This window comes from Teleopsis dalmanni, chromosome X (genome assembly GCF_002237135.1).
Source record: "Teleopsis dalmanni isolate 2A chromosome X, ASM223713v2, whole genome shotgun sequence".
In the NCBI taxonomy this organism is placed as follows: domain Eukaryota; kingdom Metazoa; phylum Arthropoda; class Insecta; order Diptera; family Diopsidae; genus Teleopsis; species Teleopsis dalmanni.
Genome location: NC_051848.1, coordinates 60,784,372 through 60,802,038, shown reverse-complemented (window position 1 = coordinate 60,802,038; position 17,667 = coordinate 60,784,372). Strand labels below are relative to the sequence as shown.

Here is a 17,667-nt window from a genome sequence, read left to right as displayed (position 1 = left end):
TCCTCAATTAAATAGATAAAAGAAAATACAATGATTTATTATAATAAGTAAACAGATAAAAACAAAAGTAGAGGTTTAAAACATTTAACCTTGCACAGAAATTTCGTTCTGGTCACTTGTTGAGCTCCTAAGCAATATTTGAAGAAGTGCTTTTAAAACAAGAAGAAAACAAAATAGTACATTACAATAATCCATAGAAACCATAGAAACTAATAGCAAATGAAAGCTGAAGTTTGAAATCTTGGTACTTTTTTGTTATAACGAGTAGAATCACTAAAACAAGAAATCACACCGTCTCATTTAGGCGGTTTTGGTCATTATAATGATTTACCATACAAAAAGATTTCATATAAATGAGCTCATTAATAATAAATCAGCTCATTTAAGGCGAAGGTGTCGAATACAACCCTTAAAAATGAGTTTCGCACAAGGGAAATTACCAAAATTTGAAGTATGTGTCATATGTTTTTTATATAAAATGTTAATAAACACAGTTGAGCTGCAAATAAACGTACTGAGAAAGTAAGTAATTAATAAAATTTTTGTTTTCATTAATTGAACATGATACAGATTTATAAAATATATATAAATGATTTAATATATCAATCACATATTTTTTTTTATGTGATATATTATTAAGTAAAGTTTATAAAAGTTCTTTTAGCTGCATAAATGACCTCATTATAATGTGAACGTTTACTCAACAATATAAATGAGCAAGTGCCTAAATTAAATAGTGTAAGTAAATGTACTATAAATTACAGTATATTAATTGTTAATTTATAATTTATTCTATATGTTAATCTTATTATTACACTGATAATCTAGAATTTCACTTAGTATTTTAACTGCGTACTTACATAGATATATACAAACAACTTATTGAAGAAAAGTACTAAAATCACAATTCTCAAGCATTTAAATAAGAGGTAAAAATAATCAGTGAAAGTGTTAACTCAAATGTCTGTGCAGAAAAGGGTAGTTTATAAGCACACTTGCCTTAAAATCTATAAAAGTATAAAAATTCCACAGGCTCTTACTTTTGATAGTGTATATAGGAAATATTTTTTTTTTTTAATTTCTTAATAATTTTTGCAATAAGTCAGTTCGTGTATTAACAAAACATTCACAAAGTGCAATTAAATAAAAAATAATTACTTCATTAAGTAGTAGTCAAAGAAAACATATATAAAAACTGAAATATGATATCTTTCACTTAGAACATATGAAGCTTTAAAACTGTTTATGACATGTCGTTTTAAATAACAATCCAGAACATTCATGAAATTGTGTATTTATCTTTAATGATATAATTTGGTTATATTATTCAAACCCAAACGAATGAATAGATTATATAACACAAACGGAAATTATTTTCAGGGGTAGGAAGTCATGTTTTGAGTTATGATAAATCGAAAGGGATTTTATTCATTAAAAAATGAGTGTGTAGTAATTATTTAATAAAGATACAATTTAAATGAAACAAAACATAACGTTTAAGGAAAGAGCAGATATGGTTAGATTTGTTAATATATAAGTAAAAGAATGACATGGGACGCACTAACTAAAAAGAAAAAAACTATATAACTAATTCAAATATCTAGAACACTGCAATATATATAATATATGTAAAGTAAAAAAACTGAATATTAAATTCTCAATTATCCATAATTTTGAATGATACCGTAATAATCACAGAAGTACTCTTAAAAACATTAAGCTATAGATTCAAATGTTTACTAGACATGATCGGTTTACCATATATGTTCTGAACTACAAAATAACTTCAAAAGTTAAAATAGTTCCACAATAACACAAAAAAAAATTTCATAGATTTTATGGAAGCTTAAGAGCTTAAGGAAACTTCTATCAGCCATAGATGATCATAACCTGCAAATTTAAGCAAATTATATTGATCTTTCAATCAAAACCTTAGTTTTGATGTATCAAGCAATACTAGATCAACGATTAACGAAGTAACAGCGAATCAGATTTAGTTGATCGTTGATCATACAATTATTTATAATGGAATGTGGACAGAAAATATTCTAATATTAAAGGATGTTAAAATAAATGCTAATTAATATCAGAATTAAGAAATCATGGCCTCAATCAAGAAAAAAATCATATATTAATAATATCGCATATGTGTTACCTCATTAACTTTAAATATTATCAATTAAAAATTAATAATATAGCAGAGATTATACGTGAACACCTAGATTTAAATCATTTATTCCAGCTTAAGCACAGTCTGTTTACTAAAAATCTTTATCCATACCATACTTGAATGTAGAACACATAAGGTTTATCGATCTCATAATACCACCCAATAGATCGGATATGATAGTCTTCAACAAAATAAAAAAAATTTGCTCTCTTAACCCTGTTGCACTGTATTTAGTTCGAGTTATAGAAAATTCAAATTATATATGTTCGAGTTTTGAAAGCTTCACTGTATTTCTGATTCCCTAGGCACTATATTTAATACAGTTTCGTTGAATATATCTATTATTCTATACTTTACCGAACTTTATTTTACTTCACCTATTTTGATTAAAGGATTAAAATCGACAATCAACCGTTTGTTATTGCAGCAAACGATGTACACATATCCATACATTAGCTATCCATTGAATCTATTGAATTACATATCCATTGAATCAGCACATTAAGGAGGGGAAGGGGGAAATGTTACTGTATCCAAATGACATAATAATTCAATAACGAATAGAAATTTACAAGTCTTAAACCTTTAGCAAATAATTTTTCATTTGAGAAATGATAGTGGCAGGTAGTGTTTTATAAGCAGTTCCTGAAGGATAACATGCCGCGGCTTTAATTAACCGCTCCAAGTGGGTGCATAACGTTAACAATATTCGAAAAAGCTATATTGTGGTTTTGCAAAAAAACTCATTCAGTGGAATATGGTCATTAGACGCGTACTGGGCCTGGCGGGGTGGTTAAGTTTGTAGATGTACAAACCACTAAAAATGTTTATCAATCGTTTGGCCAGTAAATCGTTTGTGTAGATTAGGAAAAAGATATAGCAATATTTGTGAATATACTGATATAAGTGGATAACAGAATTAGGAGGGAAAATATATCGCTATAATTTGACAACACTGCGTGATTATATAACGTAACAACCGTTACGTTATATACAAGCAAGTAGAGTATATTGTATCTTTTAATTTCTTTGGCTAAAAAAAATATACGGCAAAAGTTTGCATAAAATATAGTTTTGTATTTTTGAGATGACTTAACAGTGTCAATAATAAAATAAAATAATGCGAATTTATTGGAGTTTATATATAATAATTACGCCTTTTTACAATTTTTACTTTGGACACACGTTTTAAGGAACCACTGTTCTATATTAGCTCGATTAACTACGTACGGAAAGATGCTCGTATATTTTATCATCTAAATTCGTTCATTCCGGCAAATATATAAAACTTGTTTCTCAAACGTCTAAATCACAAAATTAGTTTCGCCCTATAGATTACGAATATAATCATAGGGTCTCAAATACGTATTTACAAGTGTTTCATTGTGATTCAAATACATTAGATTAAACCTACTTAACTTATAATTTTTTACAATTTAAAAAAAGTAATAAAATTATAATACCTAAAATATAGGTCTCATTAAAATCAAAACAATATTAAAATTTTTTTCTATATTTTTTTAATTTAAAACTTATCATACCTACCCCGCGTATAGTTTGAATACCCACAACAAATGCGGTAATATTTTTAAAAGAAACATAAGAACTGTTGTATAATCTGATATAATATTTATTCAAAATACAGCAACCGCAAGAGTTTTTCAACTAAATGTGGGAACCCTTCTACTTATTTTAAATTCAAATAGAAATGATATGCATATTTAATCAGGAGCTGTTACTTTTGAGCTGACTTTCATCAAGTAAGGCTGTGTTTTCAAGTGTCGTCTGCAATTTTAAACTACAAATCCCAGAAAATGTTCTCACGTATCTTCAACACTTTTAATCGTAAACAGAATAGAACTTCCAAACGGCAGAATATACCAAGAATATGTAAGTTTATTTTATTTAAACTCCAATTAAAGCAAAATAAACTCTATTGGAACTTTAAAATAAAACAAGCAAATAATAATAATTATAAAAATGTAGTGTCAGAAAAAAATAAATTTATTGTTTAGCGTTTACAATCACTATTTGTCAATATTGATTAATTGATACCATTTTTTTGTGTGGGTAATTAAAAATTTAGATAAAAACAATGGCTTAGTTGCTGGGACCAATGAAGTTGAGGTGATAACAGCAGTGACAAAGCACACACCACAGACACCAGCCACGCTGTCAGCGAGTAATCATCAATCCAAGGCATGCAACAAATGCAAACCGCGCGATTGTTGCTGCAAGGAGCGGCGCACCACCATACAACTGTTGCCAAAGCGGAGCGCTGATATCTTATCAGGTGGAATTTTATTTTAAGATTGAAATAAACGTGAATGTGTCCGGCTTGTCGGGCCTGATTACAAAGAACAATGTTATTTGCCTAATTGATTGTTTCACTTACAGGGAATTATAGGGTTTTAAACTCTTTAATGGTATAAATTGTCTACAAAAAATTTCTATGTTCAGGTATTATATATAATGAGTTGGTGATGGTCTCAACAATAAAGTCAAGAAATATTGAATAACATATTTACGTAGTAGAAATACAATAAATAATTTTAACAGTACAATAACGTGCATAGGTAAATATTTACCTCAGGAATTTACTTCCGAAAGTAATAAAACTTTCAGACATTACCAATTATTACCAGAAATACCAATTATTTTAGCAACTATATGTTCTTGATTAATCATTAATAAGTTATTAATTAATATATGAGGTTGCTTGTTCATATACTCAAAACATCATAAGCCAATATGGCTAGAACCGTGAATGAAATATATAAGGATAAGTAAAAAAATATTTTAAGTTCAAATATATACATAAACTTAATAAAACTGTAGAATTCTATTAAAAAATATTGGAATCAATAAAATAATTTGTTAAAAAGTCATTTCGAAACGAACCTCATCAAAATAAATACCATTTATATTAAATTACACTTCAGTTTTTGCATGAGCAGCTGACATTTATTTATTGGAAATTCAAATTAAATTGAAGAAGAATTATAAATGCAAAATGTACGTGATATAACGCACGCAAAATTGCAACGTACAAATTATTTAAAAAATGCATTACCACTTACTGAAGTAATGAAAAGCCAAAACAATGAAAATATCTTCAATATAAAAAGGACTTAATTTCATGTAAATATATTTATGTTTCAATGAAATAGATTTGAAAAACTGTAATATTATGTTGTTGTATTTCGAGGAGGGCAACTAGAAATTGCAGAACGTCGTAAAAGACGATATATTACATCATATTAAAAAAAAATTATTAAGGATTATAAAAAAGATGTATTCAATGTTTCATCTTAATTGATTATAAATAAATAAATAAAGTTTACTTAAATATATGTATATGGATTTAGTTTCGAAATCAATTACGAAACTATAGTATTTGACATAAAATAGACTCGTTGTTAAATTGCCGGGCTATAATGTATTATAACATGATATTTATAACCCCGCTATGCTCAGCAAGCAAAATCTACTATCAATACATCATATTCTAGAGATCTTAATAATGAGAAATGAAGATGAAAGTAGAAATATAGATTGGTCAATATAAACGAATTGTTTCTGTGATTAGCATTAAATTTTGGTCACCATTGGCTATTAGAATTTTGCAACTTTGATTTCCATTAATTAAATAATTAAAAATTATCTTTCGCCTAATTTTTTATCTAATAAATTTCTTGAAAAAACGTGATATATGAAATATTAAACTTTCATAAACCTTCAACTTTAATACACAATATAAACTTCATTAAAAAAGCAGTTGATAAGATTACACAAAAAAAAAATAGCGAAATTTAAATATCTTACGATTTTCGTAAAAAATCATTAAGTCCATAGTTGATACATGCTATATATAATTATACAACTATCTGTAAAAAAGTAAAATACATTATAATTACGAGGACAGTTTGATAAGTCAGTAATAGCTGTATTTAATAAGTTTTGAAATACTTTTTTAATAATTTTTTATCTAGGAATAATTATGTCTAGAGTATTCTTCGTTATGGGAGATGCATAGATTTTGGAAAACTTGCAAAAATGAAAAATAAGAATTTCGCGTATTGATTGAAAATGACAAGCCACTATTATTCGGAATAAATCAAAAGTGATTTAGCAAGTTTTGTTATGGTGGAATTAATACCAAAGATATTGTATGAATAGAATGTTCAAAATAATTATTAACTCTACACATGATATGGCCGACAACTTATTTTTATATAAGTTGTCTCGAAAAAAACGAACTTGAAATTTTAAGATACCTTTGATATACCTTGATTACCTTGATTATGCGATCTTCTGTCATCACTTTTATCGCTCGTGATAAAAGATCGCGTAATCAAGGTGACTGATGAAATCTTAAGTAGGTATTTTGCGAGACCACTTTTATATAAAGAAGATTTCAGCAAGACGGGTGACGCATGGATAAAAAACATAGCTATCTCAAACAGTGCTCACAAATATTTAAGAATAATCCAAAAAATTTTTAAATGGATATTAACATACTACTATACTGAATATGAATAAGCCATCGAAACAGTCCACATCTTGTAATAAATATGTTAAAAAGTCTACGACAGTTCGATTGGACCTTTGTTATGTAGAGTGTCACGGACACGTCAAAATTGGCTCTTTCGGGCTATGATGAAAATGCATGTTATGCAGAGTGTCACATCAGTTTGTCAGTTTCGTGTTTTTGCTATTACTTTTGTCCTTTTTTGTTGTGCCTAAATTTTAAAAGAAATATATACATACACACATACAACACGGCTTTAACTGAGTGGCGAGACACATATAACCTCGACTCTCAAGACCGAATTTAAACCGACATCTGTTTTTGTCTCTCAAAAAAAAAATAAATTATATAATAAAATAAAAAAAAATTATATATTGTATAAAATAAATAAAAATAAGATAAAGAAATAAATAAAATATTTAAAAATTAAAAAAGAAATAAACAATTGGTCGAATTAAGTATAATAGCACATCCATAATAGCCACCATATATATATGTGACCACTTCTATTTCTATAGGTTAGGTTGGGTTATACCGGCGATCCCAAGAGATCCACTTAGGCCTTTAGGCTCATTGTGCTACCGTATAATTAAAAAAAAAAGTCCCAAAGGTTTGAACCATTTAGAACCTTTCGCAAAGCCTATGATGCTATTCAATGGGAGGTCATGATGTTCGTAAAGATTCTCAAAAAAGAAAGCCCCTAAACTATTAAGGTGACGTCTAGCATGTGCCAAACAGAAGCAATGCAGGTGGGAGACACTTTCATCGTTCTCAACATAACTGCGACAGATATGGTTGAAACGAAGATTTAGTCCCCTAACGTGGTTCCCTAAAATATCTATTTCTATATGATTTTAATAGAATTTGGATGCAACTAAATAATTTTTTTAAGAATACAAAGAAATATATTTCTCAGAAGGTGAAAAAAATGGAAATAGAGACTTACAACTCTATTTCCACAGAGCTGAAAGAAGAAATATAAAAATACAACTTCCCTCATTTATCGCTGATTTATTAAGTAGCCCTCGTATTTAGTTACACAACTATTTATAAACAAATAGAATACATTATACCTATATATAAATTATAATCAGTTGCAGATTTTTAATCGACACAGAACTAAAGAAATAAAATTTGCATAGTTATTGTTCAATACTTCTGAGGAATTTAATTTTTAAATGCAAAAGCGTAGGGTGTGCATAAATTGAAGCTAATACGATATATTCGTGCTCTTTCGAGTTTGTTCTTTTTTATCTAATTTTTAAAATGTTAATGTTTAAAATGTTTATTAAGTAATCAAAATTAAAATTATATAAAACACTTTTACTTTGTTTATAAAATTGTCTGTGTCGTACTATAATTGTATTGCACTTATATATAAAATGATAAGATATAAGTTTTTTATTAAGAAAGAAAACTTATTATCTAAAGGTTAAGTTAAAAACATATTCAATTGCGTATTCAAGGTGGAATGGAATATTTAGGAAATATACTTTTCATTATATAAATATAGAAAGTCTACTTTTTTATTTTTTTAAAATTATAAATAGAAAATTAATAAATAAAAATTAAATGAAAAACGACAATGTTCAGTTATAATCCGTCTGGTAATGCTACGGCTGGTGTGACATTATTAATATATAATAATCATAAGAAATCAAAATAAACCCAATCATTATGTGGTTCCGTTCCAGAGAAATGAAAAACTTTTTCAGCCTTGGTATAGGGTAGCTTAAAATTTTAATGCACTGTTTAACCCCACTTTTATCTTCTTTATTTTCTTTATTTTTTCATCCGAAATTCTCCTTTTTATTTTTTCCCCCCACGACATCTTGGTAAAAAGGTGTGATTTTAGCTTATCGGACACTGTTTACATTTTAAAAAAATGTATTACAAAAATTCTAAATACAGATAGATAAATGGAAGAGCAAATAATAGCATTCAGTATTGAATATGTCAACAATTTTATTAAATTTCTAAAAATCATTTCTTTGTATTCGCGAATATGAAAAAATGATTGTTTTTTGAAAAGCGCATCTAGATAAGTAATATAGATAATAATATAGATATATAATATAATAAAGACTAAAACACAAAGTAACTTAAAAATTGCGGTGTATTGGTCATCTGCAAGATACCCTCAAATGTTTTTCTCTAAACCCTTAATTAGAAGAGGAATAAATCGATAAAATGCAGGTTTCTGTACGAGAGCTGATTTCACTTAAGTTCTAGACAATTAGATTACCTCATAACCAAGTTGATCTTATGTATCTACTGTTGTTCACATAAAAATTCAATTTATCTCTTAATGAATTATTTTAGAGAGTTAGGTATCCTATTTTCTGTAATTGTTGTTGTAATCCTTGTAGTTTCATTATGCTTGATAAGACCTGCATATTAATTTTTCCTGCGAATGATGAAACTCTAACTGGAATGGTGAGTGAGACTTAGCAATGATATAAGCAATGATATAATTCAGATTTATAAGAATCAGGTTATAAAAGTGAAGTAGTGGAAATTATTTAATCTATTATTATATTTTAAATTTATATTATCAGCACCGTATAAGGAATATGACAAATAAATCGAAGAAACTAAAGATCCGATTTGCAAGACAAGTTTTTTATTTCTAGATAAAGAAATATTCAGTATATTCAGTAATATAGAATACATAGATAATTTTTTTTTTTTGGGATAAAGTACAGATAAAATTATTTAACTTTATATGCCTAAAGAGCCAAACTAGAAAATAAGATATATTAATTAAATGTGTCACAAAAAAAATTGTGGTGTCCTATTAGAATATAACTACTGTATAGATTGGGGATTACACCTATTAAAAGCTATTTGCTTACTATATTGAAGACTGAATAAAAACACAACTAAAGCACGCGTCAATGATAAATATACACAGAACCATAAAATTACTTTGGTTATTATAAATAAGTAACGTTAAAAAATTGAACTCTTGAACGTTATAATTTGGTAATTGTCCACAACACTTCATGAGATACTATAAAGCTGTAAATCATTAGAACTTAAAAGACTTACTGCCGCTATCAGTTTAATTTATTCAACATCAGTTTTTCCTCACACAAATTTTGGGGCTTCTTCGTCTTCTAGATTTTAATTCCATTTTTACGATGTTATTATTTCCTTTTCAGAGCGTATGCCCAATTTATTGACATTCTCAACTATTTCTATTTGAATGGACTTAATGTTTGTTAATGTCAGTAGATCTTCGTTAATCACAGCAATAAATAAACCATACATTCTATTCAAATAACGATAGACATAGGCATGTTGTTTACTAGTAATATTTGGTATTAATAAAGAGTAAAGATACTGTTTAGTTCTGATATTAGTTTTAATGAACCTTGCTTTTATATGATAAAATTTAACTACGTCGATAATTATTTTTAATACCAAAAGAACTTTTTAGCGCATTTAAAATCCGAGCTTTAAAGATAACTCAATGGGTTAACCAAAATTCAAATTAATTTCATCGTAGACAAGAGAATTTATATCTTAGTAGTATAGATTATCAGAAATTAAACATTCACAAGCAGTATAACCATTTATTTTTTTTTCACAATTAATGAGCCTAGAATTCATTTTATTGAACTTTAAAAAGATATCAAATCCCAGCTCTATATCCAGTGTTACAAAACATCATTTATTCAATACAAAAAAATTCAATTTTAGGGACGTAAAACGAAGAAGAGTGCGACTGCGTTTTAGTCAATAATAGATTTATAGAAACCAATGTCTAAGCCGAATTTTGCACATCTGATGACTCTAGAAAATATTTGATACCGATCTCGTGAACTTACGAAATACAAATTAAATCCATAGAGGAAAATCAAATTGAAAATCAGACTAAATATGGCATAGTCTCAGAAGATCGAATAGCAATATTGCTTAACAGGTATTAAGATGGACCCTACAGTTGCTAGACACCTCGGTGAGGTGGTGGAAAGCAGTTGAACGCGAATTAAGAATTGCGGAGTGCTGAAACCGTTGTCCATTTTCATAACAGACTTCATTTAAATTGACAGCTGAGGCTCTATGCTCTACTTGGAAGGATATAATTATATACATACTTTAGTAACCATTTCTAATATGAAAGATTCGTTCGCATTCTTTATTTCCGGTTTATATATAGCAGGTTAATTATGAAAAACTCTTACATAACATACATGTGATGTGATATTACACAATAATACCGCATTGAGTATCTCAAATAAATAAAATCATTGTTACGTTTCAAAAAGTTTTCCCAATAAAAAAAGTAAATAAAATTACACTTCAAGAAGTTTATTAAAAAATAGAAAATGCATATTAGCGGAAATGATTTACTTAATTACGTTTTATTTACACGATATTTTACAGGTTTCAATTTAATTTTAGAACACTTAACACTTGAAGTATTCAACCGTAAATTTTTAATATTCATGAGATCAGTAATAAAAATATTGGAATGAATTTCAGCAAAGGCATAAATATGAATCAATTGTTTCATTGTTTATTCAAAATTCAAATATGATAATTATATATATGTTAATTAATAAATTATCTGTTTTGAACGAATAAAATGCATATTCGCAGTGTGCATATAAGCCTTTCTAAAGTCAATTTAATGCTTTGAAAGTAAATTTTATTTTCTAATTTATATTGCACAAATGCATAATTAATTGTTTCTAAAATATTTTTATCTAATAATTAATCATTAAAAATAAAAAACAAACATAAATTACTTATAACTTGTAAGTAAAATACTTGGATATTAGAATATTTCAATTGGAACAATTGCTCGATAAACAAATGTTTCACTCTATTTTCTTATAATTTTATACAAAAACATATAACAAAAAATCTTCAAAGCTAATAGTTGAAATGCTCAAAACCATAAATACACAAAAAACCAACTTACTTAAAAGTAAGACTTATAAGACAATCAGAGACCAACTAGATCACAAGAGATTTCAGCCTTTAAAAAAATTCCTGCAAATTTTCGATCACTTCTATGTTTAATAAAAGCATTAATCAGACGAAAACCTGATTAATATCTTACAAGAAGTCTAGTTAGTTAATCGGTTTTGCAATTCCAACAATGTCTCTGTGTAAAGAAATCAATCTGGAACACATAATTTAAAGGCTAGCCTAAAGAACACAATACTAATTAGACTTGTCAACGTAAAGATTTTTTTGGAAATGGCTTCTTAAAATCCATCAGTATATAGATTTTCTTACAAGTGAAATGGAAAAAGAGAGAGAGAGAATGAGTATTATAGTATTTATAATAATAAATAAGTATGTTTAATAGTATTATATATAATATTTACTATTAGTATTATTATAATTACTATTAGTATTATTATAATTACAATTAGTATTATTATTATTATTATTGTGGTATATATTATAAATAATATTACTATTATGTTGGAGCTGTTTTGAGCTAGTGCACTTAAGCACTTATACTCTTTTTAACTCGAGGTTTTGTCAAAACCCCTCTCTACACCTTGACTAGATTATTGTTTATCACTTCATCAGACTAAGCAATAATTGATCTCAGATCTGCATACCTCCCCGAGGAGCCTGTAACCATTCTGAGATTTGATAACGCGGTGTTGTTCGCAAATAATTTCAGGATATATTATTATTATATTATAATAATAATATAGTACATATAATAGTATATAGTATGTTGAAATCCATAATCTGCTTTGTAATAAACGAAAGAGTACAAATTAATAATATGACAATTCAATTATTATTGACGAAATAGTCTGTAATTCTATATAAATACTGTAATGGTTGTGTATTTATTTAGGAAATTGGAGAAGAAAATTGACTTCAACTTTATCTTTAACCTTCACACTATTTTCAAATTATGCTTGTGACAGCTGGCATAACTGGTTGCTCATTTAAACCAAACCAATGATTCACAGTACCGAACCATAAGACTAAAAGATTAAATAAAAAATTAACTTCAACATCCTGATTTTAAATCAAAGAATTGAATTGCATATTGATCTTTCTTTTACAAATCGGACGGATTTGTAGGTCCATATCTCTTTGGAAAAAAATTTCAAAATTTTTTCCCGAGATACGGGTCATCTTATTTTATGGAAGGAGTTCATTTCAGGCAAATCGGAGATCATCAGGTCATTTTTTGCCAAAATCCGTCCAGTTTGTAAAAGAATGATACATATGCAAAATTTTACTTGAAAATTTGATTTATAACCCGCTATTTTTAAACTTTCGTTTTTTGTATAAAATAAAAATGTTATTAACTTAAATATATTTAAGTTAATAATGCAATTTTGATAAGAATTTTATCACAAAAGAGTTCACAGATAAACACAATAAAATATATGAAATAAAATGTGTAAATTAAGAGTATTTAAAAATATTTGACAAAGCTAAATACATCGTGTATAAAAGCCCAGCCTGAAAAAAAATGTATATTTTGCACATCTACAATATTAAGTAAATTTTTATTAAAAGTAAAAATAATGAAAAGCACTCACCCGCAAAAGCCATGTCAGCACACTTTCACGATATGGCACAAAAAGTGTGGAATTACCATTATTCTTTTTAGCATCCGCCAGAGCTGCGATAACTTTGCCCAGAGTGAGCAAGCTTTTGTTTATGCATACACCTTCACGTATGCGTTCCCCATTTGTATTGGAAGTGTTAATACGTTCACTGCCAGCCAAATCGACTAGACTGATTTTGCTGCGTCGTGTTTGCTGTATTGCACGGGTCTGTGCATCTGCCTTCAACGAAGTTTCTGAAGAACTTGAAGATATATCGCTCATTTCAGTTATGTTTAGTACAATATTAAATATAGAATGAGAACGAGAGCTTTTATCATTCATGCCTGTAGCTGCTGTGGCACGTTGTGAATTGCCTACCGCAAGCCAGTTACGCAAAGCCTTATATGAATCGACTGGATGTGCACTTAAATCAACCACGTATGGTCCCCAATTAGGATGCTCACGTACTTTGAGTCCCTTGCGATGTACAGGTGTACTAGCGCCCCATGAAGTATGTTGTGCAGCTTCAGCAACGCATAGTAAATCATGTATTTTCTCATTATATATTTCAAAATAACTGACTTCAATTTCTGCTTGTAATGTGTCTTTAACTGATTCAATACGACGAAATAGTTCATGACAAAAACGTGGAATAATACCAGCCTCTGGATGCGGAGCACCTCCGTCTAAAGCATCATCATCTAAAGCTTCAACACCCATCATGCTATAAGACTTACCAGAGCCTGTCTGCCCATAAGCAAATAGACAAGCATTATAACCTTCGAAAGCACGAGTTATCAATGGTTCTGTAGTCTCAACGAAAACATCTTGCTGTGAAGCGTATTCCAAACTTTCTGGATCGCAAGAATGAAATACATGATCGTAGGTGAATGAATGTGTTACACCAGCAGATGAATCAGCTGTAGTACCAGCTAATACAGTGAGTTCGGTTCCATCAACTCTTACTACATTTGTAACGCATTTGCGAGCACATTCTAAAATATTTAAAGGGCGCACGCGTACCGCCACTGTAAGATTACTGATCTCAGTATTATCTTCCAAATTATTGCATGTTAATGATTTTGTTGCTGTTTTAATAGAAGCTGATTTACGACTACTTTGCGGAGTATTAACACTGTTTCGACCAAGTACACTACTTGGTGTAGATAGGGCACCCCGATGTAATGACGAAGGAGTGGAACATGCATTTACTGTTGTAGATTTAGGTTTTAAGCGTTGTGCAGAGCCAAAAGAATATTTACTAAATCCTGTATTTAATAATTGACTTTCTGAATTTTGTTCAGCATTTTTTAATAATCGACGCGCTCGGTCTGGTACATTTAATTTACTCATGTTTTTATGACGCAGGTTTGATGCTGCTATTTTTGGCGTTCCCGGCATTCCTACACTACTTAAAGCAGGACTACGTGTAGTCAAACCTTTAAAACGTGCATGAAGTGGAGAACTTTTATTACTCATTTTATTTTGTAATCACAAAAAAGCAAAATATTATGAAAAACAATCGTTTTCTTTTAAAACACCCGCTCTGACAATAACGTTTTGTTGTCAATTGTGATAGCATTATGTGCAATATGCACGATGTTAAAAATTATCGATAACAATAACACAGAGTTGCTAAAAATTTTACTCAAATGTTTTTATTTATGAAACGCATAAAAATGCTTTGTGCATATAGCATTGATTAAATTTAATATATTCATTCTTTTATATATTTTTATTCTATTATATATATGTACAAAGTAAACTGTTTTAAATATTACTCCACAATATATATAAGAATTCGTTAATTGCAATAATAAATTTTTGAACAATGTTTACTTTTCACAACTATTAAATCACAATTAGTTTGAGCGCAATTATAAATATTTATACTTAACTAATTTATTTAATAAGCAGTGGCATAAAAATATTAAAAAATTAAATATTAAAATTAAAATATTAATATTTAAATTTACTTTTTACAAAGTTTACAATTATTGTATTTATCATACAAAAAGCAATCAATATATGCACTAAATGGCATAAAAGAAATTATCTTATATCCGTCTTATATCTTATATCTAATACTAATATAGTGGTATAAAATATGTATTGAAAAAACACACTTCTTATAAAACTGCTTTATAAATACATTAAATTAAATCTTTTGTTTTGCACGATTTTTACAGTTTTTCAGTTGAGATATGTTTATTGTTAATGTTTGCCAATTTTATGTTCTGTTATAAACATAAACATCTGTCATATGGCTTGCCACGCAACGTGATTTGTACCTGATCACGTTGTATCTACACACGTTGCAATATATAAATGTCATATCATTTACCTTTGATTGAATGAGAAAAAGGTGATTCCAATAAAAGTAATTCATTGAGCTTGCATTACGTATTTATGACACTCTATATATAAAAAGCCTCAACGTTTGCAATTCTTGACGGAGCACTATATAAACAGCTTGACAGCTGATAATGTATACTTTACGGCAATTCTGTACGTAGCATTAATTTATAGTAATTCAATAAAATATATAAAAATATTTTTTAAATAAACTATTTGTTTCTTTAAATTAGAAATTTAAATATATTAATTTTAATAATTAATTTTCGGTTTTTGAAGAATTGAATAAATTTTTGAAAATAGGAAATTTCAGAAGTACGATTTTATTACGTATTGTTAACAATTGTTGACAATTTGAAACTATTGTTTGCCAGCCCTGTTTTATTATTGTTTGACTGTTGTATCGTTCTTTTGTACCAGTCGGCGTTTTGATTATTTTGCGTTAAGTGTTGGTATTTCGTTTGTGACGTGTAAAGAAATAACGGCACGATGGATAAGTGTGTAGACAAATATAAGAGCAAATGGGAATTTTACCGAAAAATTGCTTTCGGTGTAATTATATGTGCAGTTATATTATCATTACCAACAATATGTTCGACACAGAAAGATAATGCCAAGTTCAGATACTCACGAGAAGCTAACGAAAACTTTGATCCAAAAGTAGCACCACCTGTACATCACCATCATGATCATGACGACCATGATCATCATCATCACCATCATGATCACGACGATCATGATCATCATCACCACCATCATCATAATGAACATTTCCGTGATGAGCATGAACATGATCATCCGCATGAACATATACATAGTCATGGACAAGCGAAGCGAACAACACATCAGAAAGCTCCAGTTGGTAAGCGTATAGTTGAATTTAAAGTATGGCATGTACATATTATAGATAATTTCTTTCTTAGACATATCCAATATATGGTTATATGCTATTGGTTCAACATTACTAATAAGTGCGGCTCCTTACGTTTTACTTTATGTAATACCCTTAGATAATAGTGAAGCAATGAAACCACGTCTTAAAGTACTATTGTCATTTGCATCTGGTGGACTGTTAGGTGATGCATTTCTACATTTAATACCGCATGCTGCGCATCCACATACACACGGTGATCATGATCATTCGCATCATAGTCACGAACATGAGCATGGAAATGAACACGAACATGGACACAGTCACGGTCATGATATGACGGTTGGTTTGTGGGTGTTGGGCGGTATTATTGCGTTTCTTGCCGTAGAGAAATTAGTGCGTTTACTTAAAGGTGGTAATGGTCATGGACATAGTCATGGCTCAGCACCAAAACCAGTTAAAAAATCTGATGAAAAACGTGACAGCGATGAAAAACCAGCGAAAGACAAACAGAAAAAAGGTTCTTCGACCTCAACTGCTAAAGCGTCAAGTAAACCTAAAAAAGAAAAGGAAGAAGTTGCAATTACTGGGTACTTAAACTTAGCTGCAGATTTTGCACATAATTTTACAGATGGTCTTGCCATAGGCGCTTCTTATTTGGCAGGCAACAGTATTGGCATCGTTACCACAATCACAATATTGTTACATGAAGTGCCACATGAAATTGGAGATTTCGCTATACTTATAAAATCTGGGTGCTCACGTCGCAAAGCTATGATGTTGCAGTTGGTGACTGCACTTGGTGCTGTAGTTGGCACAGCGCTTGCACTATTAGGTGCCAGTACCGGCGGTGATGCGTCACCTACATGGGTATTACCGTTCACCGCTGGAGGATTTATATATATCGCTACAGTTAGTGTTCTACCCGAATTGTTGGAGGAATCCACAAAATTAGTGCAGTCCATCAAAGAAATTGTGGCGTTATTAACAGGTGTGGGCTTAATGGTAATTATTGCTAAGTTCGAATAGTAGTAGTGATAATACTAACAAAGCCGTTGCAGCATTAAGATTACGCTTGAGCAAATAATACTAAATTATAAAGCCTTAAACAAATTTAAAAAAATAAAGGATATATGTAGAAAAATTGAATGAAATATATATCATGTTAAATTTTATGTATGTACTTTTTTTATTT

At 29.0% G+C, this 17,667-nt stretch overlaps 2 protein-coding genes across 2 annotated transcripts; one reads left to right on the top strand and one right to left on the bottom strand.

Moving 5' to 3' along the window:
- Positions 1–13,207: 13,207 nt before the first annotated feature.
- LOC119688489 (kinesin-like protein KIF14) lies at positions 13,208–14,834 on the bottom strand. The gene has a single exon (XM_038103165.1). It carries the CDS (start codon positions 14,723–14,725, stop codon positions 13,208–13,210), a length of 1,518 nt encoding a protein of 505 aa, XP_037959093.1. The 5' UTR covers positions 14,726–14,834.
- A 1,155-nt stretch (positions 14,835–15,989) lies between these two features.
- Positions 15,990–17,587, top strand: LOC119687567 (protein catecholamines up). The gene is made up of 2 exons (XM_038101917.1): positions 15,990–16,463; positions 16,525–17,587. The coding sequence occupies exons 1-2, from the start codon at positions 16,091–16,093 to the stop codon at positions 17,499–17,501; spliced, it is 1,350 nt and encodes a 449-aa protein (XP_037957845.1). The 5' UTR covers positions 15,990–16,090; the 3' UTR covers positions 17,502–17,587.
- The last annotated feature ends 80 nt before the right edge of the window (positions 17,588–17,667 follow it).

What these genes read in the sequence shown, in the direction of transcription:
- LOC119688489 (XM_038103165.1), bottom strand. Translation starts at nt 14,725, where the DNA reads ATGAGTAATAAAAGTTCTCCACTTCATGCACGTTTTAAAGGTTTGACT.
- LOC119687567 (XM_038101917.1), top strand. Translation starts at nt 16,091, where the DNA reads ATGGATAAGTGTGTAGACAAATATAAGAGCAAATGGGAATTTTACCGA. An exon ending in ACATCAGAAAGCTCCAGTTG is followed by an intron (nt 16,464 to 16,524) that starts GTAAGCGTATAG and finishes TTTCTTTCTTAG; the next exon opens with ACATATCCAATATATGGTTA.